Raw genomic sequence first — 17,586 nt, forward strand, 5'->3', positions numbered from 1 at the left:
GAGTATTTTTGTAAATTGTTGTGCTGATTCGCCGGAAGTTTTGTGGGATATACATTTTCTGAACGTCACGCGCCAATGTAAAAGTTTTTTGGGGGGATATAAATATGAACTTAATAGAACAAAAAATGCATGTATTGTCTTACATAATGTCCTAGGAGTGTCATCTGATGAAGCTTGTCAAAGGTTAGTGCATCATTTTAGCTGGTTTTCTGCTTTTGGTGACGCTTGTCCTTGCATTGAAAATGGCTGTGTGTAATTTTTTGTCTATGTACTGTCCTAACATAATCTAACTTTATGCTTTCGCCGTAAAGCCTTTTTGAAATCGGATAACGTGGTTGGATTAAGGAGATGTTTATCTATAAAATGGTGTAAAATAGTTATATGTTTGAGAAATTTGAATTGACATTTTGTTGTTTTCGAATTTGGCGCTCTGATTTTTCACTGGCTGCACGGTGGGTGGGACGCTAGCGTCCCATTAGCCTCAAAATTAAATGTTTTTGTCAATAGTGATACCCTTTCCCTCTTGGCTAAATGGGTTTGTAGTACCTTGAGTTGTGGATGTCATTTTTTAAAGTGTTTTCCAGTTTTGGCTTTGGTGTTTCTGATACTATTTAGTCTGCTTGATGTATTCAACCAGGGTTATTTTCAGATCTCATTTGTTATTTTTGTAGCTTTGGCAACTATGTGTGTGTTTTCTATACCTGTTCGCACCTCTCCCTGTAGGCTTTACAGACACTCCCCACCAATTGTCTGCAACCGTTCTAATGTAGTGTACCCTGCGTGCACAACCCATATGGAATTCCCGTTCTCTGGCAGCATTTGGAACTGCTGGTCTGTGGTCAAGAACACCAAGTTCATTTCAGCCTACGCTGTCCTTCAGTCCCTTGACTTTTTGGCCCTGACGGAGACATGGATCACCCCAGAGAACACTAAGGCAATGCTCTCTCTTCATGTGACTATGTTTTCTCTCATAGTCCGAGAGCATCTGGTCATCGTGGTGGTGGTACTGGTCTACTCATTTCTCCTAAGAGGAGATTTTCTCTTTTCTCCCTCTCACCTGTCCATCTCCTCATTTGAATTCCTTGCTATCACTGTCACTTGTCCACTCAAGCTTAACATTATTGTCATCTATCAGCCACCAGATGCCCTTGGAGAGTTCCTCAATGAGCTTGACACCTTGATAAGCTAATTTCCTGTTGGCTCACTGCTCTTCGTACTTGGCGACTTCAATCGAAGTCTGCCTTAGATTAATTTATTTCCAAATCTCTCTTTCCACTCGCCTCTTTTGACCTCACCCTTTCCCAATCTTCTCCAACTCACCAGGCAGGCAATACTCTTGACCTAATCTTTACTAGAGGCCGCTCGCCTACTAATCTCACTGCAACCCCCTTCAGGTCTCTGTTCTCCTACTAATCTCACTGCAACCCCCCTTCAGGTCTCTGATCACTACTTAGTTTCCTTTTCTGTCTCCCTTTCCTCCAACCCTAACCATTCAGCCCCTACCCAGATGGTCAAGCGCCATCGCAATCTTCACTCTCTCTCTCCCACTACTCACTCCCCTCCTCAAGAAACCAACACTCGACTCATCTGACGTCAAAAACTATAGACCTGTATCCCCTCTTTCTTTTATTTTGAAAACATTTGAGCGTGCTGTCTCTGATCAACTTTCTCGTTATCTCTCTCAGAACGATCTTCTTGACCCTAACTGGTCAGGCTTCAAGACGGGTCACTCAACTGAGACTGCTCTTCTCTGTGTCACGGAGGCTCTCCGCACTGCCAAAGCTGACTCTCTTTCTCCTCTGTTTTCATCCTCCTAGATCTTTCCGCTGCCTTTCGACAACGTGAACCATCAGATCCTCCTTTCCACCCTCTCAGGTCTGGGCGTCTTAGGCTCTGCACACTTTTGGATTGCATCCTACCTGGCAGGCCGCTCCTACCAGGTGACGTGGATAGGATCTGTTTCTGCACCACGTACTCTCACTACTGGTGTCTTACTTACTTAACCTTTATTTTACTGTGTCCCCTAGGGATCGGTTTTAGGCCCTCTCCTCTTCTCTCTATACACCAAGTCATATCCTCACATGGTCTCTCCTATCATTGCATTGCGGATGACACTGCGTTTCTCCTTTCACCCTTCTGACACCCAGGTGGTGACACGCATCTCTGCGTGCCTGGCAGATATTTCAGCTTGGATGTCGGCCCACCACCTAAAGCTCAACCTCAACAAGATGGAACTGCTCTTTCTCCCGGAGAACGCCTGCCTGTCCTAATCCAGGCACTTCTCCTCTCCCATCTGGCCTAATGCAACTCGCTATTGGCTGGTCTCCCTGCTTGTGCCATCAAACCCCTGCAATTTATCCAGAACGCTGCAGCCCGTCTGGTTTTCAACCTTCCCAAGTTCTCTCATGTCACCCCACTCCTCCGTACACTCCACTGGCTTCCAGTCGAAGCTTGCATCCACTACAAGACCATGGTGCCTACCTTCAGGTTATACTCAAACCCTACACCCCAACTCGAGCACTCTGTTCTGCCACTTCAGGTCTCTTGGCCCTCCCACACCTACGGGCGGGCAGCTCCCGCTCAGCCCAGTCTAAGCTCTTTTCTGTCTTGGCACCTCAATGGTGGAACCAGCTTCCCCCTGAAATTAGGACAGCAGTGTCGTTGCCCATCTTCCGAAAACATCGGAAACACTGCCTCTTCAAAGAGTATCTTAAATAATCCTCCTCCTCACCCCTTGAAAGTACGTTATGAGAGGATCTGTGTCTGCACAATGTTAATTATCTCACATCTCGGAAAATATTTGTAATGTTGTAGTAATTCATGCTAATGTTGTGTTTTTGAGCTAGCGCCCAATTGACTCCCATTCACTCCTCCCAGTATCGCCCAGAATACACCGCACGGCCCATTGACGACGCAGGGCAATTAATACCAATGGAGTTTCCCATCTCCTCAAAGGTCTCTATCTCAGTAACCACAAGGAGAAATGTCCATCACAAGAGACAAGTCTGGGAGAAAACTCTTTTATATTAGATATACTTTGAGATGCAAAAAATTGTCGAATGTGAATGACAATCCATCCCTTCATTTGAGTGGCATTTTCATGGCACAAACCTTACTGTTACAGTAGGCCCTACTCTAGTTATGACATCATTTTTTGATGTTATTCTCTTTTATGGGTCATGAGTCATGCCGCATATCTTTTTGCAAAAGCTTCGGGCTGATGCTTATCAGTTGATACCAGCCTGTTCTCTCAGTGGCCAGAGGATGGCACTAGATCTCTGTATTAGACATGCTGACAAATCTCAACAACATTATGACAAATGTCAGATTCATCTCAATAGGGGGAAATTCCATGGTAACACATTAAGCTGAGACTCAAGAGTTTTCACTTTAAAATGTATAACAAACAAAAACCATTGATGTTCAAAGTTTAACAAACCATAGACCTTAATGCACAATGACTACTCTTAAAATTTCCACAGAAAATTGTACAAAAACACATTTACAGGAACTGTACAGATACAAACTTTGCATCTGCACCGTTTTTCAGTAAGGGAGAGTGGGTTAAGTTGAGCCAAAAGGGTAAGTTGTTTCTAGGAAACCATACATACAATTAATCATTTGACCAAATATTTAGGAAGAGGTCATCATTTCTTTGAGTCTGAGAAGGAGTTGGGTCCAAAAAACAGATTTTCATCAAGTGAAATTAATGTAAAGTAGATCATTTTAATATTTTTCTATACATCAGTTGGAGTCTTAGGTCCTCAACCTAGCATGAAAGTGCTTCCTTGTAGCTGTGTGGGCTAATATAGTAAAATGTTTGCCTTGGGGTAAGGAGTGTCAATGGCCATCGGGTAAGTTGAGCCAATGGCAAGTTGAGCAATTGGAAGTATTTGTTCCCTGGCGTAATGCAAGGCATTATCGCTGGGATGTGGGGTAACAACAGGCCTGCCCTATTTTAAAAGTGTTTACAAAAGTACAAAGTTTGTTAGGTATTAAGACTGTGTTAAATTATTAAAAGACAAAAAATTGCTATTGTGATTGTTGAATTGTGTTTGGGAAATAAAGATAGACATGATTTTAAAAAGGTAGTGGTAATATTTCATTCAGTACAGACATTTGTAGGCGGCTTAACTTACCCTTTACGTAGTCAACTTGAGCTGCAGGGGTATGAGTTAATTGAGGTAGCTATGTACAGTGCATTCGGTAAAGTATTCAGACCCCTTCCCCTTTTCCACATTTTGTTAGATTACAACATTTCTAGAAACCTTGTTTTTGCGTTGTCATTATGAGGTATTGTGTGTAGATTGATGAGGGCCAAAATTATGTAATACATTTTAGAAGAAGGCTGTAACGTAACCAAATGTGGAAAAGTAAAGGTGTGACTGTAATGGTAGGGGTAAAGTGACCAAGTAAAAGTCAGTGTAAGAGTGTGTGAAGAGTCCAGTGTGTGCGTAGAGTCAGTACAAGAGAGTCCGTGTAGCCGTTTGATTAGCTATTTAGCAGTCTTGTTTAGCAGATGGCTTGGAGGTAGAAGCTGTTCAGTGTCCTGTTGGTTTCAGACTTGCCGTGCGGTACCAGAGAGAACAGTCTATGGCTTGGAGGTAGAAGCTGTTCAGGGTCCTGTTGGTACCAGACTTGTCGTGCGGTAGCAGAGAGAACAGCCTATGGCTTGGAGGTAGAAGCTGTTCAGGGTCCTGTTGGTACCAGACTTGTCGTGCGGTAGCAGAGAGAACAGCCTATGGCTTGGAGGTAGAAGCTGTTCAGGGTCCTGTTGGTACCAGACTTGTCGTGCGGTAGCAGAGAGAACAGTCTATGGCTTGGAGGTAGAAGCTGTTCAGGGTCCTGTTGGTACCAGACTTGCCGTGCGGTAGCAGAGAGAACAGCCTATGGCTTGGAGGTAGAAGCTGTTCAGGGTCCTGTTGGTACCAGACTTGCCGTGCGGTAGCAGAGAGAACGTCTATGGCTTGGAGTAGAAGCTGTTCAGGGTCCGTTGGTACCAGACTTGCCGTGCGGTAGCAGAGAGAACAGCCTATGGCTTGGAGGTAGAAGCTGTTCAGGGTCCTGTTGGTACCAGACTTGCCGTGCGGTAGCAGAGAGAACAGTCTATGGCTTGGAGGTAGAAGCTGTTCAGGGTCCTGTTGGTACCAGACTTGCCGTGCGGTAGCAGAGAGAACAGTCTATGGCTTGGGTGGCTGGAGTAATTGAAAATGTTTGGGGCCTTCTTCTGACATTAGCAAGTGTCATCAAAATTGATAAAAGGTTTGAAAAACAATTCTAATAAATGCAACAGTTGGACAATGGAGAAGTTCATCCAAACACTTTAAAAAAAATGTATCCTTAAACTATTGACTGTATTATAGCACTTCAAACATTTTACTGGCACTGACAATTAATGGAGTTCAGGGATTTTGGTGGAAATTCCAGCATTCAATTTATTGTAATTTTTTTAAATCTTAGAATGCACTCATAAAGGTATCAGGTATTTTGTAAATATTTTGTGTTAAAATAAAGACATTTATGTGCCTACTTTGCATAACTACATACTTATTTGCATAAATACAGGGGTGGAACAGGGCTGCAACCACCAAAAACTTACTCTGTCTAGGCCTACCTGCACTCACCTGCGATGTCTAGACTGACTCATTAATTACTGTGTTTGTCATGTTCTCTTGCATAATTCAATAGCGGGATAGTCTCAGATTAAAAATCAACAGGTTTGGCTCTAGATTACACCTCTATATATACTTTACATTGTTTTTTGAGATCAGACATAATATCACTATAATCTGAGTGTTCATTTTTGGAAGTTGCTTTCCTTTCAGCACATCTAATTTGTAAACATTTCAACTGTATTAAATGATTACTTATAGATGGCTGAAAAAGACAGATCCTCAGGTGGTTGCTACAGACACCGCCTGGTATAGAGGTCCTGGATGGCAGGGAGCTCGGCCCCAGTGATGTACTGGGCCGTACTCACCACCCTCTGTAGCACCTTGCAGTCAGGTGCCTTGCAGTTGCCGTACCCTGCGGTGATGCAGCCAGTCAAGATGCTCTCAATGGTGTAGCTGTAGAACTTTTGGAGGAACTTTAAAATTGGATTTGATCGAGGGGAAATTGTGCCAAGATACCACTTTTTTTTGACAAGCTATGTTTTCAAAACTTTAATGTTTACATAAATTATGATTATTTCCAGGGATCCACAACATCCTGAAATATATGCAGATATCTTTGTTAGAAAGAATACTATTTTTCCCTTGACAGAGTGATGCTGAATGTAAAACATTGCTCAATTTACCACACTCTCCCCTGTACGTATTTGTTTTTGACTGTGGCAATTGTTCAAAGTAGTCATTGTGCATAGAGTTGTATGATTTGTTAAACTTTGAAATCAATGGTTTTTAGTTTGGCATACAATTGAAAGTGTAAAATCGGAGTCTCCGTGACCGTGGAATTGCCCACAGTTCACCCATAATGCACCATTTCAAATTGACCAGAAAATTGTCTCGATGGTTCTTTCTACCGAATGGTCTGACGACAATAGTTCCGCTTTTTAATTTCACTTAGAGTTTGACACAATAAGTAGTGACAAAATGTCCACGTCTTGATGGAAATTAGGTTTGACTATTTTGAGTCGGGATGACGTCTGAAATAACTCATTGAACCAAGGCACAGAGAGTAGCCAGAAACATCAATACACCTCACTGAACAGATTGCAGAGTAAGTCCCCCCCCCCCCCCAAAAAAACCTTCTTATGTGACCTGAGCAAGTGCTCAAGAGCATAACATTCGTACAACACCTTCAAATCCCTAATCTGACACAAAGGTTGTTCCTCTGCAATGCTTCAGTCTGGGTACTAACTGTACTCATTTATTATTTATCATTACAGGCAAGAGCAGCTGAAAAAGGTGCAATTTTCTCAGTCCTCTTTCTTTAGCTGACCTAAATTCAACAAAGTATAACAGTTTTGCTTCAGCTTGAAAGCCCCTTCTCGAGACACCAGGCCTATTTTCAAAGCCATGACGATAAGAGTTATGAACACGAGGTTTAAGAGAAGCCACGGTTGCTAGGGTAGCAACAACACTGATGTTCAACAGTGAAATAAATTATACAGATTGGAAAAAGTTACATAGCTTGACATGTTTTTTTTTATTATTGCAGATTGAATTAATTGAATGAATGAATGAAGACACTTTCTATTTTCAGAGGTGTGTGGTGCATGTCAGGTAAAGCTCTGATGTACTCACTATATCATCTGTTGGTGGTGTGCATAGCTAGTTATGTGAATAGAGGTTAACTTGTGTTGTCACTGCATTGTCTCCCCATCCTTCCTCAAACCACACACTCACACACACACTCTTCGTCATACTTCTGAAGTATTCATTTATACATTGCAGTGCTAAAATTAAGACTTAAAAAGAAACATTTGCGTGTAATATTTATTTCCTTTAGATACAATATCAGTTGAATAATGATTCAGGTAAATAGGTGCTGGTGTGTAATTTAAATATCAGATTCCAAAAAATGACTAACAGACCAACGAACCCTCCAATCAGTCCGATGACATGATTGATAAATCAAGTCAATCAATCAATCAACCAACCAATCAGTCTGATGACACGACTCTAGCCAATCAGTGTTTGAGTTTCTACTTTATAATCTCCTGGTATTGGTTGGATTTGAGGAACCTCCTGTATGAATCTTTCTCCATGAGGGCAAAGACCTGTCTCTGGGCTAGGTCAAAGGTCATAGGAGTCAGTCGGCCCAAGTTCCTTAATGTTACGTCCTTGGTGATGTGGTCAATGTTCACCTGTTGGAGGCAGAGAGTCAGCTAAGCATTAGAATCAAATGACTTGAGGGATAGTGCCTTTTATAATGAGAAGGTCCATGTTTCAGTGTATCCTATGTTACAGAGCTTGGGCGTATGTGACGTGTATTCGGTATGTTAGGTCAATCCAAATGTGACAAAATGTAGGTAAGTTGACCACAGAGTAGAGTAAAGATAATGTACTTTTTCTAGATGTAGTATATAGCATGAATTGTTTTAGAATAAGAAATTGCACTGTAATGAATATTACATGAAAATGAATATGAATAAAGTATCGTATCGATCATCATATCGTAACTCTTCTATGATAAGACTACCTAATCTTACCATTGGACTATCATTGACTGATTACTATGGTAATACCTCTCAAAAACAAACACAGTATTTGTGTAATGTTTGTACAGTCTAGGACCACTGTACTTTGTATAACCTCACGCAGTGGGCCAGGTGTGTAATACTATCGGTAATGTGTGTAAATACTAATTCCCTGGTCTGGCACATCAATAGATGATTTTAAGCTTTTCGTCTCTGTTCTTTACTCAGCAAACACACATCCTATTCATTACACGACCCAGTAAAAACCAATTCTCCCCCAAACACATCCTATTCATTACACGACCCATTAAAAACCAATTCTCCCCCAAACACATCCTATTCATTACACGACCCATGAAAAACCAATTCTCCCCCAAACACATCCTATTCATTACACAACCCATTAAAAACCAATTCTCCCCCAAACACATCCTATTCATTACACGACCCATGAAAAACCAATTCTCCCCCAAACACATCCTATTCATTACACGACCCATTAAAAACCAATTCTCCCCCAAACACATCCTATTCATAACACGACCCATTAAAAACCAATTCTCCCCCAAACACATCCTATTCATTACACGACCCATTAAAAACCAATTCTCCCCCAAACACATCCTATTCATAACACGACCCATTAAAAACCAATTCTCCCCCAAACACAATGTCCTTGTGATACTTGAGACTGGCACGTGTTCAGTGACCAATATTTACCAAACCAATATTGACAGAGTTTCAAAACTAAAGTACTCATCTAATTTGGTGAATTGCGCTCGAGGATTGACATCATGCCCATTGTCATTTCATCCCTATGTCAATGTATCAGAAACAGGGTTGTGTTCATTAGGGCACACAACAGAAAACTTAAAACGAGCGCTTCTTATTGGACAAGTCGAGATAGTCCCTCCCTATTTCAGTCTATTTTCTTCAGTTTGGTGCCTAACGAACACAACCCTGGAAAAAGGAGAATTAGAACAAACCTCCCACTGGGCTCCGGTCTGTATAAACTCCTTATAAATCCTCTTAGCCTTGGCAGCCATTTTGCTTGTTTCTCTGGTCCTCTTGTAGTCCTCACAGGCTACCCAGAACTCAATGTTCTCCTCGCTGAACTCTGACCTCAGGAAGCCCCTGAAAGTAGCCAGGCCATCTGTTAGGGAGAGGAATACAGTAACAGTTATCTGATTTGAAGTTTACCAAAGCAGAGTCAATGATTGACTGCAACATAGTCTCATTAGAATATGTACAAATACTGATATTTAACCATTGTATGACTGCTGAAACTTACAGCTGTTGGTCAGTACATTGTCCAGGGCCTTCCCCCACTGCGATGCTTCCGCTCTTGATGGTCTTGAAAGAGACATATTTTATTATAATGTGTTGTATAAAGGATGTCCACAAAATAGAGATGTGTTTTTATGTTTGCATGTCTTGTTTTACCAGGTAAGTTGACTGAGAACACATTCTCATTTACAGCAATGGTCTGGGGAATAGTTACAGGGGGATGAATGAGCCAATTGGACGCTGGGGATGACTAAGTGGCCATGATTGTATGAGTGCCAGAATGGGAACTTAGCCAGGACCCCAGGTCAACACACTTACTCTTACGGTAAGTGCCATGAGCTCTTTAGTGACCACATAAAGTCAGGACATCTGTTTAACGTCCCATCCAAAAAACAGCAGCCTACACAGGGCAATGTCCCCAATCACTGCCCTGGGATATTTTTATTAGACCAGAGGAAATGGGGCCTCCTACTGGCTCTCCAACACCACTGCCAGCAGCATCTGGTTTCCCATCCAGGGACCGATCTTGATTAACTTCAGAGTCAAGTCAGCAGTGGGACGCAGGGTGGTATGCTGCTGGTGTGTGTGAGCGTGTAGGTGTGTGTGCGTGTATGTTGAACTGTATGGCTGCGTTTACATAGGCAGCCCAATTATGATATTTCTTCCACAAATTGGTCTTTTGACCAATCACATCAGATCTTTTCCAGAGAAGCTGAATTTCTAAAGAATTCGACTCCTTTTGTGTACAATTATTTCTGTTGCACCCTTTAAATGACTTAGGCAAATCCTGTCCATCCTCATTTTTGGCAACTTAAATTAAGGCTTGGTTGAAAGCAAAATGTATTTTTTATTAGTTTAGTTTTTTGTCATATACGTTCTTAAAGAGACAGTCTACAGTTTCCACAGTAATGTATCACAATGGAAAATGTGCTTTTTCACAATGTAGAAACACAACACTGCAGAACATGAATTTGTAAATATAATGACAGGTATAATATAATGACATTCAACATTTGAGCTTTTACAATAATAATTGTCTCTCTAGGGTTGGGTCGTGTGGGTAAATTATTTCACATAATTGGTGAAACTGCCTTGTCCGTTTACGATATTACAATAACAAAGAAATTACTGCAAACAACAAACACTGTATTTTTCCACTCGGACATCATTGCACACGTCATAGAACAGCAGAATATGTAAGGCAGATTTTTTTACCATGCTTACCGCGCTCCTCTCTTCCATTTCTCCTCCGTTACATCAACAAAACAAAAACAATAACAAAGGCGCTGGGGCAAATTTGGCTCTGTTTCCCAAAATGCAGATTAGATCTTAATGCCATGACTTGCAATAACAATTACAGAAGACTTCTATAACAAACATAATATTCTACTACAGTTGTATTCTCCACTGATGTGCGCTCAAAGTGCATCCCTTTAGTTCGACTCAGAATTTACCAATCTTTGCAAACGTAACTGTATTACTGTCACCATGATGACGTACAATTGCCACTTGGCAAATCGGACCATAATTATATCCTCCTTAGCAGATGCTACGTACAGGACTGTTTTGCTAGCACAGACTGGAATATGTTCCGGGATTTCTCAGACAGCATTGAGAAGTACACCACATCAGTCATTGGCTTCATCAATAAGTTCATCGATGACGTCGTCCCCACAGTGACTGTACGTACATACCCAAACCAGAAGCCATGGATTACAGGCAACATCCGCACTGAGTTAAAGGCAAGAGCTGCCGCTTTCAAGGAGTGGGATTCTAACCCAGAAGCTTATAAGAAATCCCGCTATGCCCTCCGACGAACCATCAAACAGGCAAAGCATCAATACAGGACTAAGATCGAATCGTAATACACCGGCTCTGACGCTCGTCAGATGTGGCAGGGTTTGCAAACCATTACAGACTACATAGGGAAGCACAGCCGAGAGCTGCCCAGTGACACAAGCCTACCAGACGAGCTAAACTACTTCTATGCTCGCTTCGAGGAAAATAACACTGATACATGCATGAGAACACCAAATGTTCCGGAAGACTGTGTGATCACGCTATCCACAGCTGATGTGAGTAAGATCTTTAAACAGGTCAACATTCACAAGGCTGCAGGGCCAGACAGATTACCAGGACATGTACTGTGCGCATGCGCTGACCAACTGGCAAGTGTCTTCACTGACATTTTCAACTTCTCCCTGTCTGAGTCTGTAATACCAACATGTTTCAAGCAGACCACCATAGTCCCTGTGCCCAAGAACACTAAGGTAACCTGCCTAAATGACTACCGACCCGTAGCACTCACGTTTGTAGCCATGAAGTGCTTTGAAAGGCTGGTCATGGCTCACATCAACACCATTATCCTAGAAACTCTAGACCCACTACAATTTGCATACCGTCCCAACAGATCCACAGATGATGCAATCTCTATTGCACTCCACAATGCTCTTTCCCACTTGGACAAAAGGAACACCTATGTGAGAATGCTATTCATTGACTGCAGCTCAGCGTTCAACACCATAGTGCCCTCAAAGCTCATCAATAAGGACCCTGGCACTAAACACCTCCCTCTGCAAATGGATCCTGGACTTTGAGACGGGCCACCCCCAGGTGGTAAAGGTAGTTAACAACACATCCGCCACGCTGATCCTCAACACAGGGGCCCCTCAGGGGTGCATACTCAGTGCCTTCCTGTACTCCCTGTTCACTTATGACTGCACGACCAGGCATGACTCCAACACCATCATTAAGTTTGCCGATGACACAACAGTGGTAGGCCTGATCACCGACAACGACGAGACAGCCTATAGGGAGGAGGTCAGAGACCTGGCCATGTGGTGCCAGGACAACAACCTCTCCCTCAATATGATCAAGACAAAGGAGATGATTGTGGAATACAGGAAAAAGAGGTCCCCATTCTCATCGACGGGGCTATAGTGGAGCAGGTTGAGAGCTTCAAGTTCCTTGGTGTCCACATCACCAACAAACTAACATGGTCCAAACACACCAAGACAGCCGTGAAGAGGGTACGACAAAAACTATTCCCCCCTGTGGCTCAGTTGGTAGAGCATGGTGTGTGCAATGCCAGGGTTGTGGGTTTGATTCCCACGGGGGGCCAGTACAAAAAAATGCATGGTATGAAATTCATTACTGTAAGTTGCTCTGGATAAGAGCGTCTGCTAAATGACTAAAATGTCTCAGGAGACTGAAACATTTTGCCATCCTCAGATACTCAAAAGGTTCTACAGTTGCACCATTGAGAGCATCCTGACTGGTTGCATCACTGCCTGGTATTGCAACTGCTCGGCCTCCGATCGCAAGGCAAACAGAGGGTAGTGCGTACGGCCCAGTACACCACTGGGGACAAGCTTCCTGACATCCAGGATCCAGCCATAAGACTCCTGAACATCTAATCAAATGGCTACCCAGACTATTTTCATTGCCCCCACCCCCCTTTACACCGCTGCTACTCTCTGTTGTTATCATTTATGCATAGTCACTGTAATAACTCTACCTACATGTACATATTACCTCAACTAACCGGCGCCCCCGCACATTAACTCTGTATCGGTACGCTCCCTGTGTATAGTCTTGCTATTGTTATTTTACAGCTGCTCTTTAATTACTTGTTACTTTTATTACGTATTCTTACTCATATATATATATATTTTAAACTGCATTGTTGGTTAGGGGCTCATAAGTAAGCATTTCACTGTAAGGTCTACACCTGTTGTATTCCACGCATGTGACTTATAAAATTTGATTTGAAGTAATAACAATTTTTCTTCTTGAACTTCATGGTGAACTTGTTCTTCTTGACTTGTCTTGTATTTTTCTGATAATCAAGTTTTTTCCCCTGCATTTTAACAGACAATGCTTGTTCCACAAGTTACATGACACCTGTTCTGGTTTCCTGGTGATCTTGATCATCCTCTCATTCTGTATCCTCAGCTTGACCTTCATCCTACTTATGCTCCCGTTCTGGGTCTTGTTCAGGTTCCTCTTCAGTTCCATGACTTCCATCTTGAGTTTACTCTGGTGCCTCGGCTTTGGCTCCAGCTTCCGCTTCTTCAAGATGCTCTGTTACTGCAGGTTGGAAGACATTTGCCTCACTCTCATTTTGTAATCTACATGGTGTACTGTTCCTCACTTAAACATTCTGAGTATCCATGGGATGAGTCTTCGGCTGTTTATGTCCCACTGATGTTTTCTTCTTCTTCTCTCTTTAAGATTTGTTGTGTTTTGTGTATTTTCTCCATGAGATTGTCATGATGTCATACGCTTCTCGCATTGACACGTCTTCCATTTCTCTGCATATCACGCAAGACTGTGTAGTTCCTTCTTCGTCTCTTAGGTACACCAGGTTGATTGGCATTGTCCAGTTCACATCCTAAGAGAAGGAACAAGGGAGGAAAAACTTGTTGAAATGTAGGCATGAACAATGTTGAGGTAAAACCCACCAGTTCGGTTTCTGTGATTCTTCCAGTGTTCTTTAAGAGTGTTCTATTGAAGCATTCCGCTGAGGTTTGACTGTGGATGATATGAGGTTGTTCTTCAGTGATGGTATCCCATTCTTCTGAATAGTTATTTTCTCAAACTCCCTCATGATGATATCGGATGGGTGGCCGAAGCGTAGAACGAAGTCGTCGAAGACCTTGCGTGCTGCAGTCTTGTTCAGACTTGTTTTGTGTAGCGTAAGCCTGTGAAGTGCTTTTCAACACCATTGTTGATTCTTTCCATATGAAGGTAGTTGATTGAGTTTATCACTCCTTCATGCGAATTTCCACAGACCAGAGAAGATGCTAGCTAGCTAGCTTGTTAGCATCACTTTCTCCCAGGATTGTCATCTTTTCGTCCCGCTGCAATATTCTCTCCTACTTTCTCTGTTCCCGTTCTGACTTGTTTCAAACCGGGCGGAAACAGACATTTTGTGTTGCACCTTTAAAATGACTCAGGAAAACTTTAATAAGGCTTGGTTCAATACAAAATATACATTTTAGTACTTTTTGATCATAGCATTATTAATTGCTCTCTTCTCAAGTCGTAACTCTACATGACTGACATGACTGATGTTCTCAAAGAGACTGTGTACAATTTACAAAGTAATGTATATCAAAATAAAGTGTGCTTTTTCTGAATGACTGTGTCAATATCAATCAACATTTGAACTTTTAGAATAACAACTGAACTCTCTAGGCAAAACATATTTGTTTCTAGGGTGCACAACACCCTTCCCCACCAAAAATATATACACTATATATACAGCAGTATGTGGACACCCGTTGAAATTAGTGGATTCGGCTATTTCAGCCATACCCGTTGCTGACAGGTGTATAAAATCGAGGACACAGCCATGCAATCTCAATAGACAAACATTGGCAGTAGAATGGCCTTACTGAAGAGTTGAGTGACTTTCAACGTGGCACCGTCATAGGATGCCACCTTTCCAACAAGCCCGAAACATGAAAAATAGCCCCAGACCATTATTCCTCCTCCACCAAATTTTACAGTTGGCAATATGCTCCAGAGTCCATGGGCGGCGAGCTGTTCATTGGGAGCGAACAAGAACTATTTGCTCCCGACGAACAGTTCTTGTGCTGATGTTGGTTCCAAAGGCAGTTTGGAACTCGATAGTGAGTGCTGCAACTGAGAACAGACGATTTTTACGCGCTATGCTCTTCAGCGCTCTGCAGTGCCGTTTTGTGTGCTTGTGTGGCTTACCACTTCACAACTGAGCCATTGTTGCATCTAGACGTTTCCACTTCACAATAACAGCACTTACAGTTGACCGGGGCAGATCTAGCAGGGCAGAAATTTGACAAATTGACTTGTTGGAAAGTTGGCATCATATGAAGGTGCCACGTTGAAAGTCTACTGCCAATGTCTGTCTATGGAGATTGCATGGCTGTGTTCTCAATTTTATACACCTGTCAGCAACGGGTGTGGCTGAAATAGCCAAATTCAATCATTTGAATGGGTGTCCACAAACTTTTGTGTATATATAGTGTATACACATTATGTTGGCAAAAACATTTTAAGCTTCAATATCAGAATAACAATCTGGAAAGTGAAGACGTCATAGAACATCAAAAAGTAAACATTTCTGGAGACACCTTGCTGTTTTGGGTCGCATTTGCTATCAAAGAGTGGTGCGGTTGCTAATTAATTGTAAGTAAGTGAATTGCTTTGCTCCACAGCCAAAATGCTTTTGCCAGACGTCTCATCCTGAATTCAATTTCGCTGCTCTATCGATTGCTCCATACATCATTGTGGAGTAGAGAAGTTAGCGGGCATGACGTTTGGCCAGAGGGATGTGGATGGATAGACAGGCAAAAGATGCTTAGCTAGCCACCTAAAGTTATTTACAATTAGTTACCAAAGTTTTCTACACTCTTTCGCTAGCTATCGTAAAGCTGTCGTCCTGTCTCCAAATATGAGGAGGTGTCTCCAGTTGTGTTTACATTTTATCATTGTGACCAGGGGTAAAAGTTAGCTGGTACGGAGTCCCAGAAAAAGAAATAGTGGGGGTACGCCACACTGGTAAAACATAAGCCTATCAGAATAATTAAAATTATTGCAAAAAAAGATGGCAAAGAAATGTAGGCTATCACACCATTTATAATTTCTCTCTTTCAGAGGCATGGAAAAATAGCAAATAGACTTAAAAATGTTGCTCCAGAATGCAGTGTGGTTCAATTTTGAACACTGAAATTTTGCATAAGGCAGAGATGACTGGCTGAAATGGCAGGTGCACAGTGCACTGTTTGGAATTATTTTAGAGTGGACAAAAGTGTGCAGTTAAATGCTGACCACAGCGATCAGGTAAAATAACAACCTAATGTTTATATGTATGCAGTACAATTAGTACACAGTATGTAAGAAATATAGGCAAGACAGATTTCGGACATGGCCAATGACTTATTCTGAAAGTTTTTCCATTACCTGTCATACTTCGGAGGCGTCTCCAGACATCTCTCAGGTTTCTTTAGAAGAGGGATGACATTCTCAGGTTTCTTCTGAAAGGGGATGACATTCTCAGTGTGTTCATGGTCTGGCCTCTGGAGCAGGGTACCAAACTTCACCTTGATATGTTTAGCCCTAGAAGAAGACGGAGAATGTGACAATCTGGCATATCATCCACTCAAAGATTCATTTATTGTCTGACGTTTGAATCAGAATCACTCAGATCAGTCTTAGTAAGCAGATTCTCAACAACAACAATAAAAAAATCTAAAAAGTGAATAGGGAACATTTGAAAAGAACACATATACTGTACATTTCCAGGCAAACATTAGGAGTCAGGAGAACAAGTGTTAAAGCTTTAAACACGTGTTAAACAACAAGTGTTAAAAAAAGTGTAAAAGAACATTTAAACAACTAAACAGGGTTTAAGTGTTAAACTGTTGGTATGATTTTAAAGACCCTGATAGAGCACCATGTAAAGCAAACGCACTGCAGAGAGGCAAAAACCTACATAGAATTAACAAATAATCTATCAAACAGAGCCCTAAGATTAAACTGTTGTATTGGAAAAGATGGAGTATGTATTTACATAGCCTACAAGGTGAACATTCATTCAGAATATATACTATTTGGACAGAATGCTCATATAGAACTGCACTCACCTCTCAAGACATGTTTGCTGTAAGACTGCAAACCCTTTACACATTCTCTAAGCCTAACACTATTAGTTTGTCTGTAGAATCACTCTGTGAAAAGATCTGTCCTCAAGTTCTGCTGTCGCCTAAAAGAATGTAATGCTATATAGAGACAGCTTATTGGCCAAGGGCCTAAAGAAGAGGAGACGGGCTAGCCAATCAGACAGTGTGTTGGAAGTCCAGCTGAAGGTTCACAGAGTTAGAGAGAAGAGACATCTGGGTGGCTCATGTTGACATCACATTAGTTATTTCCGAAAGGACATGAACCAATGTAGGGGGTCATTCACCCTCTGGGATCCGGCCACACAAAATGTCACAAAATCCTTTAAAAACAGAACTGGCTCTGATTTAGTTATGTACGTTTTATTAAAACACGTTAACTATGACATGTTCACAAATATATTTCATTTTCATGTCCATCCCTTATCATAAACACAAAAACTGCATGACATATTTTTCAACTGAATTTAACCCCTCCCTCAATGTTACAGCCAA

General features: G+C 41.9%; 1 protein-coding gene across 1 annotated transcript; it reads right to left on the minus strand.

Annotated features, from left to right (window-relative positions):
- Positions 1 to 7,425: 7,425 nt before the first annotated feature.
- On the minus strand, positions 7,426 to 17,183 carry LOC106598516 (regulator of G-protein signaling 5). The gene is made up of 5 exons (XM_014189562.3): positions 17,059 to 17,183; positions 16,376 to 16,531; positions 9,435 to 9,496; positions 9,130 to 9,296; positions 7,426 to 7,810 (listed from the first exon to the last, which is right to left on the minus strand). Exons 1-5 carry the CDS (start codon positions 17,100 to 17,102, stop codon positions 7,649 to 7,651), a joined length of 591 nt encoding a protein of 196 aa, XP_014045037.1. The 5' UTR covers positions 17,103 to 17,183; the 3' UTR covers positions 7,426 to 7,648.
- Positions 17,184 to 17,586: the final 403 nt, after the last annotated feature.

The sequence above is a fragment of the Salmo salar genome, chromosome 03, assembly GCF_965601325.2.
Source record: "Salmo salar chromosome 03, fSalSal1, whole genome shotgun sequence".
In the NCBI taxonomy this organism is placed as follows: Eukaryota; Metazoa; Chordata; class Actinopteri; order Salmoniformes; family Salmonidae; genus Salmo; species Salmo salar.

What these genes read in the sequence shown, in the direction of transcription:
- LOC106598516 (XM_014189562.3), bottom strand. Translation starts at nt 17,102, where the DNA reads ATGTGTAAAGGGTTTGCAGTCTTACAGCAAACATGTCTTGAGAG. An exon ending in CAGCAAACATGTCTTGAGAG is followed by an intron (nt 16,532 to 17,058) that starts GTGAGTGCAGTT and finishes GTCTTCTTCTAG; the next exon opens with GGCTAAACATATCAAGGTGA. An exon ending in ACGCCTCCGAAGTATGACAG is followed by an intron (nt 9,497 to 16,375) that starts GTAATGGAAAAA and finishes GTCTCTTTCAAG; the next exon opens with ACCATCAAGAGCGGAAGCAT.